The 17,988-nt window shown below is 41.7% G+C and overlaps 1 protein-coding gene across 2 annotated transcripts in view; it reads left to right on the top strand.

Moving 5' to 3' along the window:
- Positions 1 to 17,988, top strand: part of LOC122667619 (ubiquinone biosynthesis monooxygenase COQ6, mitochondrial) — a 47,799-nt gene that overhangs the window by 28,130 nt on the left and 1,681 nt on the right. For both annotated transcript variants that reach the window (XM_043863969.1, XM_043863970.1), the window contains 2 exons: positions 14,058 to 14,234; positions 14,402 to 15,004. In XM_043863969.1, coding sequence (XP_043719904.1) covers positions 14,058 to 14,234; positions 14,402 to 15,004 — 780 coding nt within the window. The remainder of the gene's footprint in view (positions 1 to 14,057; positions 14,235 to 14,401; positions 15,005 to 17,988) is intronic.

Genomic DNA, 17,988 nt, shown 5'->3' with positions numbered 1-17,988 from the left:
TCTTAATTTTTGTTTTCCATTCATCCTCCCTCCCCAATCGATTCCCCCTTTATTTTTATTTGATTTTCCCCATAAATCCTAATCTGACATTGTCTCTGTGAAACCCTAGAACCTGTCCAGCCTTCATCCTACATCTGTTTTTCACCAAAATCAGATCACAGCCTCGCCATACCAATCCCTCCACTCGACCAGACCTGCAGCCCATTCTGATCAGTCCAAACCCTAGTTTCCCCTACCACCATTAACACCCCAAAACCCTAAAATAATCTAAAATCTGTACAGCCTATTCTAACCATCAGAATTGGCCTAAACTTTGATTGAACCTTGTTCTCCCTGCCAGTAAAACTTGACCAGAAGCTCAGCCCTAAAATCCCATCCTAAACCCTAGTTTTCAGCCTAGATTTTAAACCCGAAAACCCAAACCCTAACCCTAAAAATTCTGGAAATTGAATTTTGTTTCAAAACTTGTTAAAATCTGTTTTAATAGCTTCTCCTAAGCCTGCCTATTAAAATCAGATATACATTACCCCATTCCCCCATACCTAACCCTAGAATTTAACCTAAAAACCCTAATTCTGCCCAATCAAACCAGCAGCCCTTTTTAGATCCTATTGCTTGGCTCCTAGTAGGTCTCCTACCTATCTAGGACTACATTACCCACATAATAAAGACAAGAATAAAACAGTAAAAAAGTCCAGAATACCCCCCACGGTATTCTGGCCCATATAACCCAACACTCCCCCTCAAGTTGGAGCATATATGTCGTGCATGCCCAACTTGACTAAGATAGGAAGAAACACTTTGCCACTTAGCCCCTTGGTGAACACATCGGCTAACTGATCAGTAGACTTCACAAAGGGAACACAGATGAGTCCGGCTTCGAGCTTCTTCTTGATGAAATGTCGGTCAACCTCAACATGCTTAGTACGATCATACTAGACAGGGTTATGAGCAATGCTAATGGCTGCTTTATTATCACAATAAAGCATCATTGGAAGATGGACTGCAACACCAATATCCTGCAACAATCCTCTAAGCCACAAAAGTTCACAGATTCCTTGTGCCATTGCACGGAACTCTGCTTCAGCACTGGACCTTGCCACAACATTCTGCTTCTTGCTATGCCACGTGACAAGGTTTCCACCCACAAAAGAACAACAGCCAGAAATTGACTTTCTGTCAGTGGAGCCAGCCCAATCGGCATTAGTATAAGCTTTAACCTTCAAATGACCATTGGGAGAGAGAAGAATTCCTTTTCTGGGAGCAGACTTCAAATATCGCAAAATACGAAGGACTGCCTCCATGTGAGAGGAATAAGGATCATGCATAAACTAGCTCACCAAACTTACAGCAATGGCTATGTTAGGTCGTGTGTGAGAGAGATAGATTAGTTTGCCCACTAATCGCTGATAACGGCCTTTGTCGACAGGTTCACCTTCTTTCTCCCTAAGTCTTGTAGAAGCTTCTATAGGAGTATTTGAAGGATGACAACCTAGCAACCCAGTCTCAGACAATAGATCTAGGATATATTTCCTTTGAGAAAGAAAGATGCTTTTTGAAGATCAAGCAACTTCTATCCCCAGAAAATATTTAAGAGTCCCCAGATCCTTTACTTCAAACTCACGGCCAAGGAAGTGCTTCAATTTCTTCATAGCATCACCATCATTACCAGTGACCACAATATCATCCACATAGACTATGAGAATAGTTACTTTGTCACCAACTCGTCTGATGAACAAAGTGTGATCAACATTGTTTTGCTTATATCCTGCTGAAATTATAGCCTTGTGACACCTGCCAAACCAGACTCTAGGTGACTGCTTCAAACCATAAAGTGCATGCTTCAATTTACAGACCTTGCCCCTGGTCCTGTCATCAGAGAAACCTAGTGGAACATCCATGTATACCTCTTCTTCAAGCTCCCCATGGAGGAAGGCATTCTTTACATCCAACTGCTGAAGATCCCACCCAAGATTTGCAGCACAAGATAATAACACCCTTACAGTGTTGAGTTTCGCCACTGGTATAAAGGTCTCCTGATAGTCAACTCCACAAGTTTGAGTAAACCCCTTTGCAACCAGTCGTGCCTTATACCGATCCACTATCCCATCTGCCTTCTGTTTGACCACAAAGACTCGTTTACATCCAACTGGTTTTTTCCCTGGAGGAAGAGCCACAAGATCCCACGTATTATTTTTGTGTAGTGCTCTCATTTCTTCCAACATTCTTGCCTTCCATTTTCCATCTGTAGACGCTTCCTGCCAATTTTTAGGAATGGAAACAGAAGAAAGAGAAGATACAAATGCACGAAAAGAAGGAGAAAGAGAACTATAAGAAACAAAACGAGATATGGGATGCAGAGTGCAAGTCCTAGTACCTTTGCGATGATCAATAGGTAGGTCGGAGGAAGAGGGCTTACCAGGAGAGGAAGAATTTGGATCTTGAGCCGGCAACTGGATGGGTATCGGTGCTACAGTGGATTGAAGCTGCCCCCTTTTGGTGCTTCCCTTTTTGTAGCTGATCATATTGGAGTTGTCAATCTTCTTCTGAAACTCACCAATAGTTCTTTGGACAGGAGTCAGCTCCCCCTGAATAGGAACATCAACAATACTTTTTCCCATGGTCTCCCCCTGTAAAGGACTCCCTTCGGATGAGGGAGAAACAACCAGAAGGGGCTGGGCAGCAGCCATAGGAGGCTGGACAGCAGCCTCAAGTGGCTGGACAGCAGCCGTAGGGGTTAGAAAAGGAGGAACCTCAAAGGACAGCATATCTCCACTAGAACTCTCCCCCTGAAGAAGTGGTGAAGAATAATAGGAAACGGTCTCATGAAAAATAACATCCATACTGACCATAGTACGGCGGGAAAGGGGGGTGGTAGCACTTATAACCCTTCTGGGTTGGAGAATAACCCAAGAAAATACAACGTAACCCCCTAAGTTCAAGTTTGCCTGGAGACTTAGTATCTCTAGCATAACACTCACAACCAAACACCATGGGAGTAACAATAAAGGAGGAATTCCCCAGGGAAACCTCAGCAGGACTACGGGAGTCAAAGACCCAGGAAGGTAGCCTATTAATGAGATAGACAACAATGAGGACAGCATCTCCTCAATACTAAGATAGGACATGTCTAGCAAACATCAAAGCCCTGACCACCTCTAACAAGTGGCGGTTTTTCCTTTCTGCCACACCATTCTGGGCAGGGGTATCAACACAACTGGTCTGGTGAACAATACCATGGTCAGCTAGATAGTTTTGAAATTGAGATTCTTTATACTCTGTTCCATTATTACTTATCAATATTTTGAGAGTAGCCTGGAACTGAGTTTGGACCATTTTATGAAAATGCCGAAAACACTCAAAAACCTGATTTTTTGTGTGTAAAAGATACACCCATGTGTGCCTAGAGTGACAGTCAATAAAAGAAACAAATTATCGGTGACCAGAAAGAGATGTTTTACGACTAGGACCCCAAACATCAGAATGCACCAATTGAAAACAAGAACTCCTTTTATTTGATAAAGAATAAGTGGAGTGTGTTTGTTTGGCCAGAACACAAGCCTCACAAAAAAAGTCATCCTTAGTACATGGGGTGACCAAACTAGGAAATAAATGTGCTAAACTTCCTAATGGAGGGTGACCTAATCTAGAGTGCCATTGGTAAAGTTCAGAAGAGACCAAGGAGTTCTGAGGTAGCGGAGAAGGTAATGGTGGTGTAGAGGGACGACCATCTTCAAGTAGGTACAATCCACCATGTACTTTACCCAATCCAATCGTCTTCCCAAAGTCCAGATCCTGAAAAACACAATGGGAAGGAAAAAAGGTTACTTTGCAATTAAGATCACGAGTAATACTACTAATAGAAAGAAGATTAGTAGTAAAATTAGGAATATGTAAAACAGAGGGCAAAGAAAGAGAAGAAGTACAGTTGATGATTCCTTTTCCAGATATGGAGGAAAGGGAACCATCAGCTACTTTGACCTTGTCTTTCCCAAAAGTGGGAGAATAACGATGGAACAGGCTAGAGGAACTGGTCATGTGATCTGTAACTCCAGAATCTATGATCCAAGGGTGGGAAGCTGCAGAAGCACAGTGACCGTCAACTGGAATACCTGACCGGGCAAAGTGTGAACCTGAAGGAGTAGCAGAGTTGGCAGTATCAGTAGATGTAGTAGAGGCAGTAGCAGCGGAAGTCCTTAGCACACGTAGGAATGCCTGTAGATCATCCTGGGATAGACCAATGTTAGTAGCAGGGGTTGTAGTAACAGTCTTAGTGTGATGAGCCTTGTTCTTTGGCTTTGTCTTTGTCTTGGCAGCCCTTTTTGCTTCGAAGTCAGCTGGTTTCCCATAAAGTTTCCAGCACTTCTCTTTGGTGTGGTAGGGTTTGTGACAGTGCTCACAAACAACAATTCCTGTAGTAGAATCACCAAGAGAAGCAGTGCCAACAAGTGCAAGAGTAGCCGGGGCAGCAGCCTTGAGGGCTGATCTGTCAGTAATAGGTGGGTGCAGCATAGCAGCCCTACGGTTTTCCTCAGAGGACACAAAGGCATAGGATTGTTCAAGTATGAGAAAAGGCTTATGGCCCAATACTTGAACACAAATCTGGTCGTAGTCCACATTTAAACCAGCCAAAAAGTCATACACCCTGATCTTGTCTACATGCTTCTTATATGAAGCAATGTCAACAACTGTAGTAGGGTGGAAATCAGAGAAGTGGTCCAATTGTTGCCACAGACTGCGTAAAGTAGCATAATATTTGGAAACTGAAAAGTCTCCCTGAGTAGTGTGGAGGACCTTCTGCCTGAGTTCTTATACTTGGGCATCATTGCCAAGCTACCCATAAGTTTCCTTGCAAGCAGCCCAAATCTGAGAGGCTATATCAAGGAGAAGAAAATTATGTTGCAGATCTGAAGTCATAGAACCAATCAGGTAGGACATGAGAACACCATTGTTTGCAAGCCATCTTTCTTGAGCATGACCAGTCTCAGTTGGCATAACGCCATTAATGTGACTAGTAAGGCCACGGCCAGCAATGGCAAAGGAAGCAGACTGAGACCAAAGTTCGTAATTAGAACCATCCAGTTTGATTGGATTAGTAGGAAAGGTATGAAATTCTGATTTGCCTTGGCCATCACCAACAGAAGTTGCAGTAGAATTAGCTGAGTCACCCATGATCACAATAGAGAAGCCCAAATCGCAGTGAAGGATTGTTGTGAGGGAAAAGCCAGTAAAAACTCCAAGAGAAGTGCTGAAAATTGAGGGTAGACCTCTTTATATGCAGCAATAGATGTCCCAAAAAATCAGTAGCAACAGAGATGGCAATCCCCTAGATCGACTTTTGCAGTGTTTTGGAAAAAAACCCTAATTTGGTGAGATCGATGTAGGGGAGAAATCAGTCAAAAACTCAGCAAAAAGGGCTGAAATTGGGGTCGAGTGGTCTTCTAATGGTGCTGGATCACTCCTCCAAAATCAGCTTCAATGGAAATCTAAAACCCCCAGATCGATAATTGTCAGGATTTTGAGAAAACCCTGATGTTGGAAGAAATCGATCTGAGGAAATCTTCAAAGAATGGAGATAGGAACTTGGAGAAATCTGCTGCAGGTCTTGATCTTCAAGAAAGGGGATTGATCTCTTATTGAGAGATGAAATCAATCTAAAAAAAATTTTGAATCTTCAAATATCGCATGCAGGGAGGCTGGTTCCTATCGAGCAGAATTTTGTGTCACTGAATGAGGTGATATAGGGCAGCAACTGGATCTAGTGATCACCTCATCAATGCTGCCCTATGGGAGAATGGAGAACAAAAGAGAGGAGAACAGAAGGAGAAGAGAGAAGGAAAAGAAGTGAAGAAGAAGAAAAGAGATCAAGAATGGGGCTGTGAAGGATCCTAGTTCAAAACTTGCTCTGATACCATGGTTAAAATCAATGCTTTGACCCACTTGATGAAAAGATGGAACTTTGAAGTTTTTGGCCGAATTGATACCCTCAAATCTGATATCACATCCAGAATCTCTAACCTTGAAAACCTCCCTCCCTCGCAGGAAATCTCAAAACTCCTCTCTGAAGCTTATTCACACTTAACCAGAATTCTAAAGGCTGAGGAAATTTTTTGGTTACAAAAATCGAGGGAAAAGTACATTGTTGATGGTGATAGAAACACAAAATTCTTCCATGCTGTGGCAAACCAAAATCTCAGGACCAATCGAATTGTCAACCTTAAAGATCAGGAGGGACGACTTATCTCAAACCCCCCTGAAATGGCCCGGCTTTTTGCATCCCATTTTCTTTCTATTATGACCACCTCTGATCCCCTTGATCCGTCTTTTGTTGAATGCTTGTTTGAACCTTTGCCTCGTACACCATCCTTAAACTCTCTCACTTCCAAACCTTCTCTCGATGAAGTCAAGAATGCGGTCTTCAGCATAGGGGCTTTTAAAGCACCAGGGTTTGATGGGTTATCTGTAGGATTCTACCACTCCTGTTGGGATTTGATTCACTCTGACCTACTCCACTTTGTTCAACAATTCTTTAGAGAGACCTCTCTACCACAAGGCCTTAATCATACTCTTATAGCTTTGGTTCCCAAAAACTCTGCCTCTCTAAAAGTGGAGGATTATCGGCCGATAAGTCTATGTAATGTCTCATATAAGATCATTACTAAGATACTGGCTGCAAGGTTACGCAATCTCCTCCCCCTCTTCATATCCCCAACCCAGTCTACCTTTGTCAGAGGGCGACAAATCACTGATAATACTATCATTGCCCAGGAAATTTTTCACTATCTAAGGAATAAACGTAAAGGAAAAACTGGCTTTCTGGCTTTAAAGCTCGACATGTCCAAGGCCTATGACAGGGTTGAATGGAGCTTTCTCCTGGCTCTATTTAAATTTTTGGGATTCGGCCCTCATTGGATCCGACTTGTTTCGGCCCTCCTACAGTGCACCTTTTCCATAAAACTTCAGGGTAGCTCCTTTGATTTCTTTGAACCCACTCGTGGACTACGCCAGGGCTGCCCTCTTAGCCCTTATCTCTTCCTCCTCACCATGGAATGCTTTTCCAGGTTATTACACACCTATAGGCAGTTGAGCTTGTTTAAAGGAATCCAACTTTCTAGGCATGGCCCGGAAATCACTCATCTGTTTTTTGCTGATGACACCTTCATGTTCTGTCGTGCAACCTTGTCTGATGTACACACCATTAAAGCTGTGTTGAACCTCTTTGAATCCCTATCTGGACAACAGCTCAACCTTGCTAAGAGTAGTATCATGTTCAGCAAAAACACGCCTTCGGGTGTTAAAAAGCAAATCTGTGAGGCACTTGAAATGAAGGAGATGGGCTTAGATTCCAAATATCTAGGCACGACCTTGTTCCCAACTCGGTCCAAAACCTCAACACTTTCACCAGTTTTTTCTAGAATACAATCCAAACTATCGACCTGGAAGGCAAAATTCCTTTCCCAAGCAGAGAGATTGACACTCATTAAGGCGGTTCTCCATTCAATGCCAACATACCACATGTCCTGTTTTCTTTTTCCTAAATCTCTCTGTACCAAACTTGACTCAATTTGCTCTAATTTTTGGTATACTGGGTCACCAGCAAAAAAGCATTTGTCCCTCATTGCTTGGGACTCTATCTGTAGACCCAAAGACTCAGGTGGCCTAGGTCTACGCACACATTGGGACCATAATCGGGCTCTGATCATCAAACTTGGATGGCAGTTGCTTACTGAGCCCACTTCGCTATGGGCTCGGGTACTTAAAGCGAATACTTTGCAAATCAGTCACTGCCTGACCCATTGACCACCTTGAAACGTGGGTCGTGGACATGGAATAGTATTCGAGCCATAATCCCTATTTTGAGGAAAATGATCCATTGGAAAATTGGTACTGGCTCATCTGTTCTTCTTTGGGAAGACCCATGGGTTCCAACTGATGATTTCACATCACTTAATCAGGTTAATCCATCTAACCCCCTTTTTAAAACGGTGAATGAACTTCTTATTAATAGGGACTGGAACAGATCACTGGTAGCCTCCCTCTTCCCCTACCAATTTGCTCCTCTATTCTCTCCATCCCACTCTCAACCAATCTTTTTGCAGATTATCTACACTCTCATTTGACCAAGTCGGGGAAACTCACCACAAAGAGAATTGCTGCTTTTCTGGCTAACCAGTCTAATATAGTCCCTGCTACTTTGGATAATACCTTTTGGAGAAAGCTATGGAAGCTACAGATCCCCCCGAAATTTACCCTTTTTGCCTGGAAACTGATTCATGATGGTATCCCCACACAATCAAAGCTATTTTGGGCCGACCAGTCGACCAATAGATGCCCATTCTGTTTGGTTGCTCAGGAATCCACTTGGCATCTATTCTTTTCGTGTGATATAACTAAAAGGATTTGGGCTGCAGGCCCACTAGGGCTACGCACGGAAAGACTCACTGGTGCCACATCACTACAAGCCCTTCATAATTTTTTCTAGGGTTGCACAACAATTACCTCCTCCAACTCCTCAATCTTAAGCATTATCTGCATTACCTTACTTTATTTGGACCCATAGGAATCAAATTATATTTGGCACCAGAACTCTTAACCCACACCATATAATGAATAATATTATGCGATGGGTATACGACTTCCATCTCTTTCCCTCTGACCAACATGACCCTGCCCGCACCCAAACCATACCACAGCCATCTCCCCCACAACCCATATCCAAATCTTTTTTTTTTACAGCTGGGAACAGAGAATGCTTATGTTATTATTTCAGATGGTAGCTTCTGTCACACGACCAACATTGGGGGGTGGGGGTTTTTGCTTATTCATAACAACAACTTTTGTGCTTCTTCTGTGCATCATGGTCCTGTAGGGTCAGCCCAAGAGGCCGAGCTGCGAGGACTACAGGCAGGGCTCCAAAGGACACTTCCATTAGACTGCAAAGAAGTAATTGTGTAGACTAACTCACAGGAGGTTGCGGATTGGATTGAGTACTCGGCGGATCACCCATGGCCATATCATCTTTATACTTGGTTATTTGACATCTTCCACCTAATTTCATCCTTTCGGTCTGTAAAAATTATGAAACAACCTAGGTCTTACATTACTCCAGTAGATAAACTTTCCAGGTATGCTAGACTTAACAGCTTCTCTTCTGAGGACATTACTGTTAATGTAGGTATTATGTTTAATGAATGAATTTTCATTATCTTCACCCAAAAAAACAAAAAAACAAAAAAAACTAGAGTAAAGCTTGGATGATTAATGATCACCCCAAGCTCCTAATTTATATTAATGAGAATAGAGGACAAAATTACAAGTAAGCAATGTGAGACTAAACCCACATAATAGAAACCAGAATAAAACAGTAAAAAAGTCCAAAATACCCCCCACAGTATTCTGGCCCATATAATCCAACACATTTTATAAGTCTGCTAGTTCTCAAGCCCTTATCCAGTATTAGTCACTTCGAGTGCCGTTTTAGCAAGAAATGTTCTTCAAGGGCGTAATGTTTATGATGATTGTTGTACACTGGACATTCAATTTTCAAGCCTAAGTGAGGTATAATTGAACTACAGACAGTCAAAGGGTTTCAAGAACACATCCGTGCCTTCAGCATAGAAAGACAGGGAAATTGTGATTGAGGCATGACCAACTGAATCACTACCAGGAGATTCTTTTGCACTAACGGAAGACTCTACTGAAGATGTCTCTGAAGAGCCAAAAGGTGAGCCGCCACTGATGGACTTGATGGCATCGATAGTCGTTCAAGAAAAGGTGGAGCTGAACGATCCGATCAAGGTTGCAACCGAAGAGCCAACCAATGGTCCAATTGCAGCGGTAAAACCCCGCAATCGGATTCCAATCAAAATCATATCGTTTGTTGACGACCATCAAAAGATCGTAATGGCTGATTGGAAGATGTGTGGGATCATCGTCCCAACTAAGCTTTTGATCGTGGATGCTAATCGAGTGGTGCTAATCCTTTCCTTCTTTAAAACTCGTGGACGAGTTTTTCTCAATATCAGGCAAGTTGATATGGGACAATCTTGGACCGGGCCGACCCAAATGGTGTACTACATTGGACCCACCCAAACCCAGTTGAACCGGGTCCAGTTTGAGTGTTTGGATCGAATAGGATTTTAGGAAGTTTATTTTATTTGGGAAATTATTATGTAATCTTTTATTTTAAGGTAGTTATTAGACACAGGGAAATTTTCAATTTGAGTTTTATTTGGTTTTAATTATGTTAGCCTGGTTTTAGTAAGTAATTAGGAGTCTTTAATTTTGGGTGCCTTTTATTTGTCTTTATATATGATATAATTCCCCATCATTAGAGATTATGAATGAATGAATTCAGTGTTTGAAGCCTGTGTGGCTGGTTGCTTCTCCCCCCCCCCCCTTCTTGGACGCTCCCTTCTTCTGCTGCGTCTTCTTCTTCCCCTTTCTTCTATGTGATTTCTCCTCTCCCCCTCTGGTTTCTTCTTCTACCTCCTTCAATCGTCTTCTCAATTTCTATCCCCCATTAGTAAGTCTTCAGTTGAGATATCTCATCAACACTGCTTCTAGTAATTATAATATCATCTACATAGACGATCAAGACTATAATGTGGCCACCTGTCTTCTTAATAAACAAGGTATGATTTGCATTACTCTATTTATAGCCAACAGACACCATGGCTTTATGAAAGCGTCCAAACCATGCCCTAGGAGACTGCTTCAAACCATACAAGGCCCGTTTCAGTTTACAAACTTTCCCATGGGTTTCCTGTGACGCAAATCCAGGAGGGATATCCATATACACCTCCTCTTCAAGTTCTCCATGGAGAAATGCATTCTTGACATCAAGTTGCTGATGATCCCATCCTAGGTGACTGCACATGAGAGGATGACTTGGACAGTGTTCATTTTGGCTACTGGAGCAAAGGTTTCCTAATATTGATCCCATATGTCAGAGTGAATCCTCTAGCAACCAGTCTTGCTTTATATTTGTCTACTGTTCCATCTGCCTTCTGTTTGACTACAAAAACCCACTTGCAGCCTATAGGTTTCTTACCTGGAGGAAGATGTACCAAGTCCCACATGTCATTCTTCCCAAGAGCCCTCATCTCTTCATTCATTACCTCATTCCACCTTGAATTTGTCAGTACTTCCTGCCAGTTGTTAGGAATGGAAATAGAGGACAACGAAGAGACAAAAGTATGAAAATAGGGAGAAAGGGAGGCATACGAAATCACATTAGAAATGGGATGTTGAGTACAAGTTCCATGGGGTTTACGGATAGCAATTGGTAAGTTAAGACTAGGATTACTAGGAGGAGAAGACTCACCAGATAGAGTGGGATCTTTTGAAAGACTTGGATCCAGTAAGGACGGTTGGGTAGGTACAGTGTCAACTTGCTTCTTACTCCGATTACTGACAAAAACCTGTAGTGTAGAAAAAACAGGCGGCTCCCCGTGGACCGTGGGTTGTCCCTGTTCCTATCATGTCATACCCTATTCAAGTTGCTCCCTCTGGACTGAAGGTCAAGGTTCCTCCTGTTCCTGACGTGTCACACCCTCCTCAAGTTCAATAGAAGTATCTTCCACCGTAAGCATGTCCAGAGAAGTTGTTATGGGCACATTTTCCCTTGGAGAAGACTCCCCCTGAAGAGGTGCAGTAGAGATAATAAGGCTCAGATTCATGACAAACTACATCCAAGGTGATAAACAACTTTCGTGAGAGGGAGTGATAGCACTTATATCCCTTTTGAGTGGTAGAATAGCCGAGGAAAATACATTGGAGCCCCTTGGGATCAAGCTTGCCACGCACATGATGATTGCGACCGAAGACCACACAACCAAAAACTCTACGGGGCACAACAAAGGAGGAGCCCAGGAGTACCTCAAGAGGGCAGCATGCCAACACACAGTACAACATCCGGTTGATAAGGTGGGCTGCCAAGAGTACTGCATCAGTCCAATACTAGGGAGGAACGTTCATGGCAAACATGAGGGAATGTACCACTTCCAAGAGATGGTGATTCTTGCGTTCAGCCACAACGATCTACACATGAGTGTCAACACAAAGAGTCTGGTGAAGAATCCCATGATCAGATAAATATAACTGGAAAGATCCATCAATGTACTCATTGCCATTATCAGTGCGAAGAATCTTGACCTTGGCGTCAAATTGAGTTTGAGCCATCTTATTAAATAACTGAAAGCATGAGAATGCAGCACTCTGTTGATGTAAAAGATAAATCCAAGTGGTTCGGCTAAAACAATCACTGAAGGTAACAAACCACCGGTAGCCAAATATGGACATACACCGGGCAAGGCCCCACACATCAGAATGTATCACACCAAAAGGAATCAAACTTCACCAGCCCACCTGATACCATGATGAATTTGGGGAATTGAGCTGGTCTTTGAGACACCAGCCCACGTTTATTTATAATAGAATGTTGTGAGGTACAAGTACAATGATACCCCAGGGGAAACACTAATAAACCCTCATGAACAATTCTACCCTTGTACCTATATTACAAAACTATAATGATGATTAGTGAAAAAAAGTTTTAAATGACGCTTTTGGACAAACAGGGTCGAACATGGACTATCTGATTGAAACCGTGTTAGACATGTTCACATGCCCTTGTCCAAAAACCAGGTTCGAATCAGGTCCTGGTTGGATGAATAGCCATAGATATGGCATGTTGTCCGACCTGGACCTGGATTTGATTTTTCTGATTTTTTGCCACCTATACTGGTAATAGTAGCAGTTATTGTGTCAGCCTGCTAAAACAGGGTTTAGGTTGGAATATTTACATGGTTAATAAACAGTTACTTTCTGAATTGAGCTGTTACAATCATTGCTTTGTTGCCTATTTTACTAAAGAGTCCACATTTTTTTCCCAACTAAGGGTTGGAGTTTTCAACCTGATTAACTAATGGGTATGGAATGAACAAATTTCATAGGACAGCATGTATGGAGCTGAAAGTTGGGCGGTGAAGAAACGACATATAAATAAACTTAGCGTAGCTGAAATGAGGATGTTGAGATGGATGAGTGGTAAAACTGAAAAAGATAAAATAAGGAATCAACAAATTATAACTATTTTAGAAGTAGCTGCGATACATGATAAGTTGAGAGAAAGTCATTTGAGGTGGCATGGACATGTGCAATGGAGACCTTTAAATGCACCGGTAAGGAGGCGTGATTGATTCAGATTGGAGGAGCTAAAAGAGCCAGTGGTAGGTCTAAATTGACTATGGGAGAAGTGAGGAAACACAACATGCATAGTTTAGGACTAGTGTCAAGTACGGCTATGAATAGAGAATTAGCGAAAAAGGATTCATGTAGCCAATCCCATTTAGTTGGGATAAGGCTGAGTTAGTTGAGTTGAATATTAACAAATGGGCAGGGGGTCCTGGTTGGTGTTTAACTGCAACCTTGTCTGGTCAATGCAACCCCAGCCACTGCCACCTCTAAGTTAAGTCATTCACTGTAGTTGATTTACGTTGATGCTTAAAATTATGGAGTTGCCTTCACCCTGTTTCTTGCAGTGGATAATGTTGAAAATATTGTGAATCGGTAGCAAAACAATAGTCAGCGTCTTCTTTGTTGTATTTTTGTATCACTTCTTGGAGCATCTCATCTTTTGGTGTTTCTATATCCCCCTACCCAGTGGTTATACCATTGATTTGGAGATCCCGTTTCAAAATCTTAGTTAATTTATTCTGTGGAGGAATCCAATAAAAATGGAACAGTACAGCTTGGTTAATGTGGTATATGTATGCTGTGTATAACTAAATCAGATTTCATTAGCAATCCCTTACTTTGCTTTGGAAGATTATAAGAAACTTTTTGGCATTGATTTAATCTTTCAATGACTTGCCAACAAGTTATGCTTTCATATATCTTCGAAATATTTATATGTCAACCTAATTCCCATACTTCTTATTCCATTTACTTTACTTCTTTCATAGTCCAACTTCATATAAATCAATCCTTTCTCCCCCTTCTCCCCAAGCAAAATTCTTTGACATCTTTTTGAGATTTAAGGAATTTGGCCTCAGCAAAATGCAGAGTTCCAGAAGACAATCTATCCGTCCAGGTTGTCCTCAATGACTTTAGAGTCACGCTCTCCATCTACAGAGACGGGGTTCTCTCCATCAGCAACGACATTGCACAATTGTGGGTGTTTGGCAAAGTTGGATTTGAGCGATGGCAAAAGCCTATATGCAAAGTTGGTGGTAATTATGACTTCTACTTGTTTTAAGCTATTGTTAATTTCTAAATTACGGATTGGAATGACGAGAATGGCTAAAACATTTGTCCACTGTTTCTTATGGCTGTAGACCCTTGTTGCTATTTTTCCTGTGATTATGAGTTTGCATCAACTAACTAATTATTATCACAGGTTGGAGCTGATGGGGGCAAATCACGTGTTAGGGAGTTAGCAGGAATCAAGACTACAGGATGGAGCTATCCACAGAATGCAGTCATTTGTACTGTTGAACATGATGTTGAAAACAAGTGTGCATGGCAGCGGTTTCTTCCATCTGGTCCAATTGCCCTTTTACCGGTGGGTGATAAGTATAGCAATATTGTTTGGACTATGAAACCAAAAGAATCTTCAGAACATAAATCAATGAATGCGGATGATTTTGTTAAAGCAGTAAACAAAGCACTGGATTATGGTTATGGTCCTCACCCTCAGTCAAGCTTCGTTGGTAACTATGGAGACAGATTTTCTTGGTTTCCCGCTGCGATGACTCCCTCAGCAAATGAACACTTTGAAGTTCCTCCCAAAGCAGTCAAGGTGGCCTCTGAGAGAATGGCGTTCCCGTTGTCATTAATGCATGCCAATGATTATGCATCAAACCGTGTGGTTCTTATTGGTGATGCAGCACATACTGTTCATCCTTTGGCCGGCCAAGGAGTCAATTTAGGCTTTGGAGATGCATTTTCTCTTTCAAAGGTCATTTCTGATGGCATAGCAGTTGGCTCTGACATTGGGGAGGTAGGTGATCTGAATTTCCTTCCTACTTTGGAGATTTATTGTTCAAGTTTCTTGTTTGGAGCGGCTTATTTCAGTCTGTTGATTTTCTTTCCAGTTTCTTATGATTGCATGAGCATATCGTCATTTGATATATTTTGGATAGGGCTAGTTAAAAATGTCTTCCAGATGTCTCGGGACCGGATTACAACAATAGGCATTTCCTTGGAGGTTCACTCAATCGAATTCTAAATCAATTAGTCAATTTTTTTATTGCTAACCAGAGACTGTTATGGGCTGTTACTGTTCCTTGTGCAAGGTTTTAGGTCTCGGTTTCGCCCCTGGTTTGGCGAAGCCACAAAACCAAGTTCTGTTGAGATCGCGGCGAGTTGGTGTATTTTTCCTGTCTTGATTCGGTGGTGGGTTTTGGTGACCATATGGCCAAGACATGTCCTGAAACTTGACATCCACCCTATTTTAAGCCTTCTAAACACAATGGAAACGTTTTTACAAATTTGAATCCAAAATGGTACTTTGACTTTGGACCCCAGGTTGGTAGTGTACAACGTAGGTGAGCTCTACCCTAGGCTATTCCACATAATAGTTAGAACACACATAATTAAAGTAGAGGTGTAAAACAACTTAATTAAGCATTAGGAATTGAAAACATCAAATCATAAACCATTTAAGCATTAGGCAATAAGCATCATATTCATAATCATACATGGTGATGATTTGACGGTTTGTTTATAGTTGTTAGAAACTTGGAAAGAGACATAGATTAAACAAATACAGGTGTAAGTGTGTAATAACTAATAAGTCCTACCATTTGAGAGTAGCTAGTATTGAAGCAAGTGTCGGGCCAGATCATCAAAACGACCATGTTGTTAAGGTGAGATTTGCCAAAAAACACACCAAAACCCTCACCTCCAAGTGTTTTTCCTTTACAGCAGAGTGGGAGAGGATAGATTTCGAGTTGCGGTCGAAATCTTGCCGAGAGGCGGAGAGGGTGCCTTTTTATAGCTTGGTTTGGTCTCGAGTCAAACCGAGATCGAGATATACCGTGAGATCTCGACGATATACCGAGATCGAGATTGAGATCTTGCATAAATCCTGTATTTCCTACCGTCTCATTTTGAGACTTTGCGAAACCAAGATCTTGTACTATGCTTGTGACAGTCGCCTCTTTCCCTTCTTTTCTCCTTTTCTATCAAGTACTGTTGTTCAGGTTCTCATACTGTAATAAAACCTTTCTGTTTGCTTGCTGTCCTTTCTTCAATAGAACCTTTCCTGTTCATGGCTTTTGGTCTATGGTATTGGAATGATATCATTGGAATGGTGAAATCCAAGAGTGCGAGTTCTCTGACAATGGAGGGAATCTTCAAGGAGATCCCTGAAGGAAATTGTTAGCTAAACGGGAAAATAGGAGAATGGCTTGAGTGAGTTGTTTGTTCACTCAGCCCCTTCATATATATCATTCAATAATAAGGCAGAATTGCAATACTATCCTTGTACAGCTGACTATGTTGGAACTGCTTCCTCTAAAAGGCCGACCTTGTAGGAAAGGGAGGAAACAATACGGATATCATACAGAAGCTCTAACACGGCGGACTATCCAAAGGGGGACACGGGTGGATACATAATTTTTTAACACCTGCTCACTTCCAGAGGGACTCGATACCGTGACCCCTGCCTGCTTTGATACCATGTTAGCTAAACAGGAAAATAGGGGAATGGCTTGAGTGAACTGTTTTTTCACTCAGCCCCTTCATATATATCATTCAATAATAAGGCAGAATTACAATACTGTCCCTGTACAGCCGACTATGCTAATAACAGGGAATAAACAAGGAAAATGACCAAAAGTACCCTTATCGGGTTACATAACTCAACAGAAATCTTATATACCGAATTTGCCAATATGACAAAGCAATAGTTGGCTATGTAAAGTTGCAAACAGATCTGAGACCAATGGATGAGGATGGAAAAGGGGTTATCTTAGATTGTTGAGAAAGGGTTTTACTGAGGTTTTGGGATTTAATGGTGTTTGGGTATTTAGGAAAAGGGAGGGATGGTGATAAAAAGAGATCTTGAATGAGGGGGAATGAAGAGAATGAAGCCTTGGTAGGGTTTCCCAAACTCTGTCTGAATCCGTAACAGCCAAAGCTCCGATAACAGGGACTATGGAGAGTTCTTGAGAAGGTAAAACATCTTTAGTAGCAGTGCATAACAAGACTCCCTGACTCGGCGAGTTTCCATCAACTCATTCATGATTCAATGATTCAATGAAGATCGGAGTGCCTCAGACAGAGTCATGTCAGTTTTTAACCACAGATAGTTTTCAATGACTCTTGACCAGGTTTTACATAAAATTGACTTGACTAAGTCGACTCACCCAAGTCAGCCTGGTTTTCCAACCATGCTTGATGCATGTATTTGTTTTCACTTGTTCTTATTCCTTGAGGTTTCCAAGTAGCTGACTGTTTGGTATGCACCAACCTGCTTCTATGGAAGGAAAACCTGCCCTTGGGTTTGTGTTATGATAAAATGCAACTTTCTTGCTCTGGTTCAGTTCTTCACTGGTTTCTTTGACATTTTATCCATAACATACCTTCTGAGAGAATGATGCTAATCTTTCCAATTCTTCTTCAATTTGAAACTTCCAGTTTGGTTTACTAGTTCATGACAGGAACTGGACCAATTATCTAATTCCTAACCAAATCCCGTCAAAGGTGTCTAAATATGCAAATCCTAATGATATTACTTGGAGTGTATGTGTGGATCTGGTTTTTGAATATTTTGTTCGTTTTCTACTTTCCTTTGATAAGAATGGTTATACCCAATCTGCAGGTGTTCCTGTGGAATGGAGTTCTTCCCCATTTTCCTCACCAATAGTCCTTTCACTTATGAATATTTCAAATGCTGGTGTAGTCTCTAATCTTAGAAACAGAGATTACTTGTAAACCCTCTGGGCTAAACCTCCAGGGGAACCATTTGGTCTTATCATA

Source organism: Telopea speciosissima, chromosome 7, assembly GCF_018873765.1.
Source record: "Telopea speciosissima isolate NSW1024214 ecotype Mountain lineage chromosome 7, Tspe_v1, whole genome shotgun sequence".
In the NCBI taxonomy this organism is placed as follows: Eukaryota; Viridiplantae; Streptophyta; class Magnoliopsida; order Proteales; family Proteaceae; genus Telopea; species Telopea speciosissima.
The sequence above is the reverse complement of the archived record's forward strand: the minus strand, read 5'-3'. Positions and strand labels throughout refer to the sequence as shown.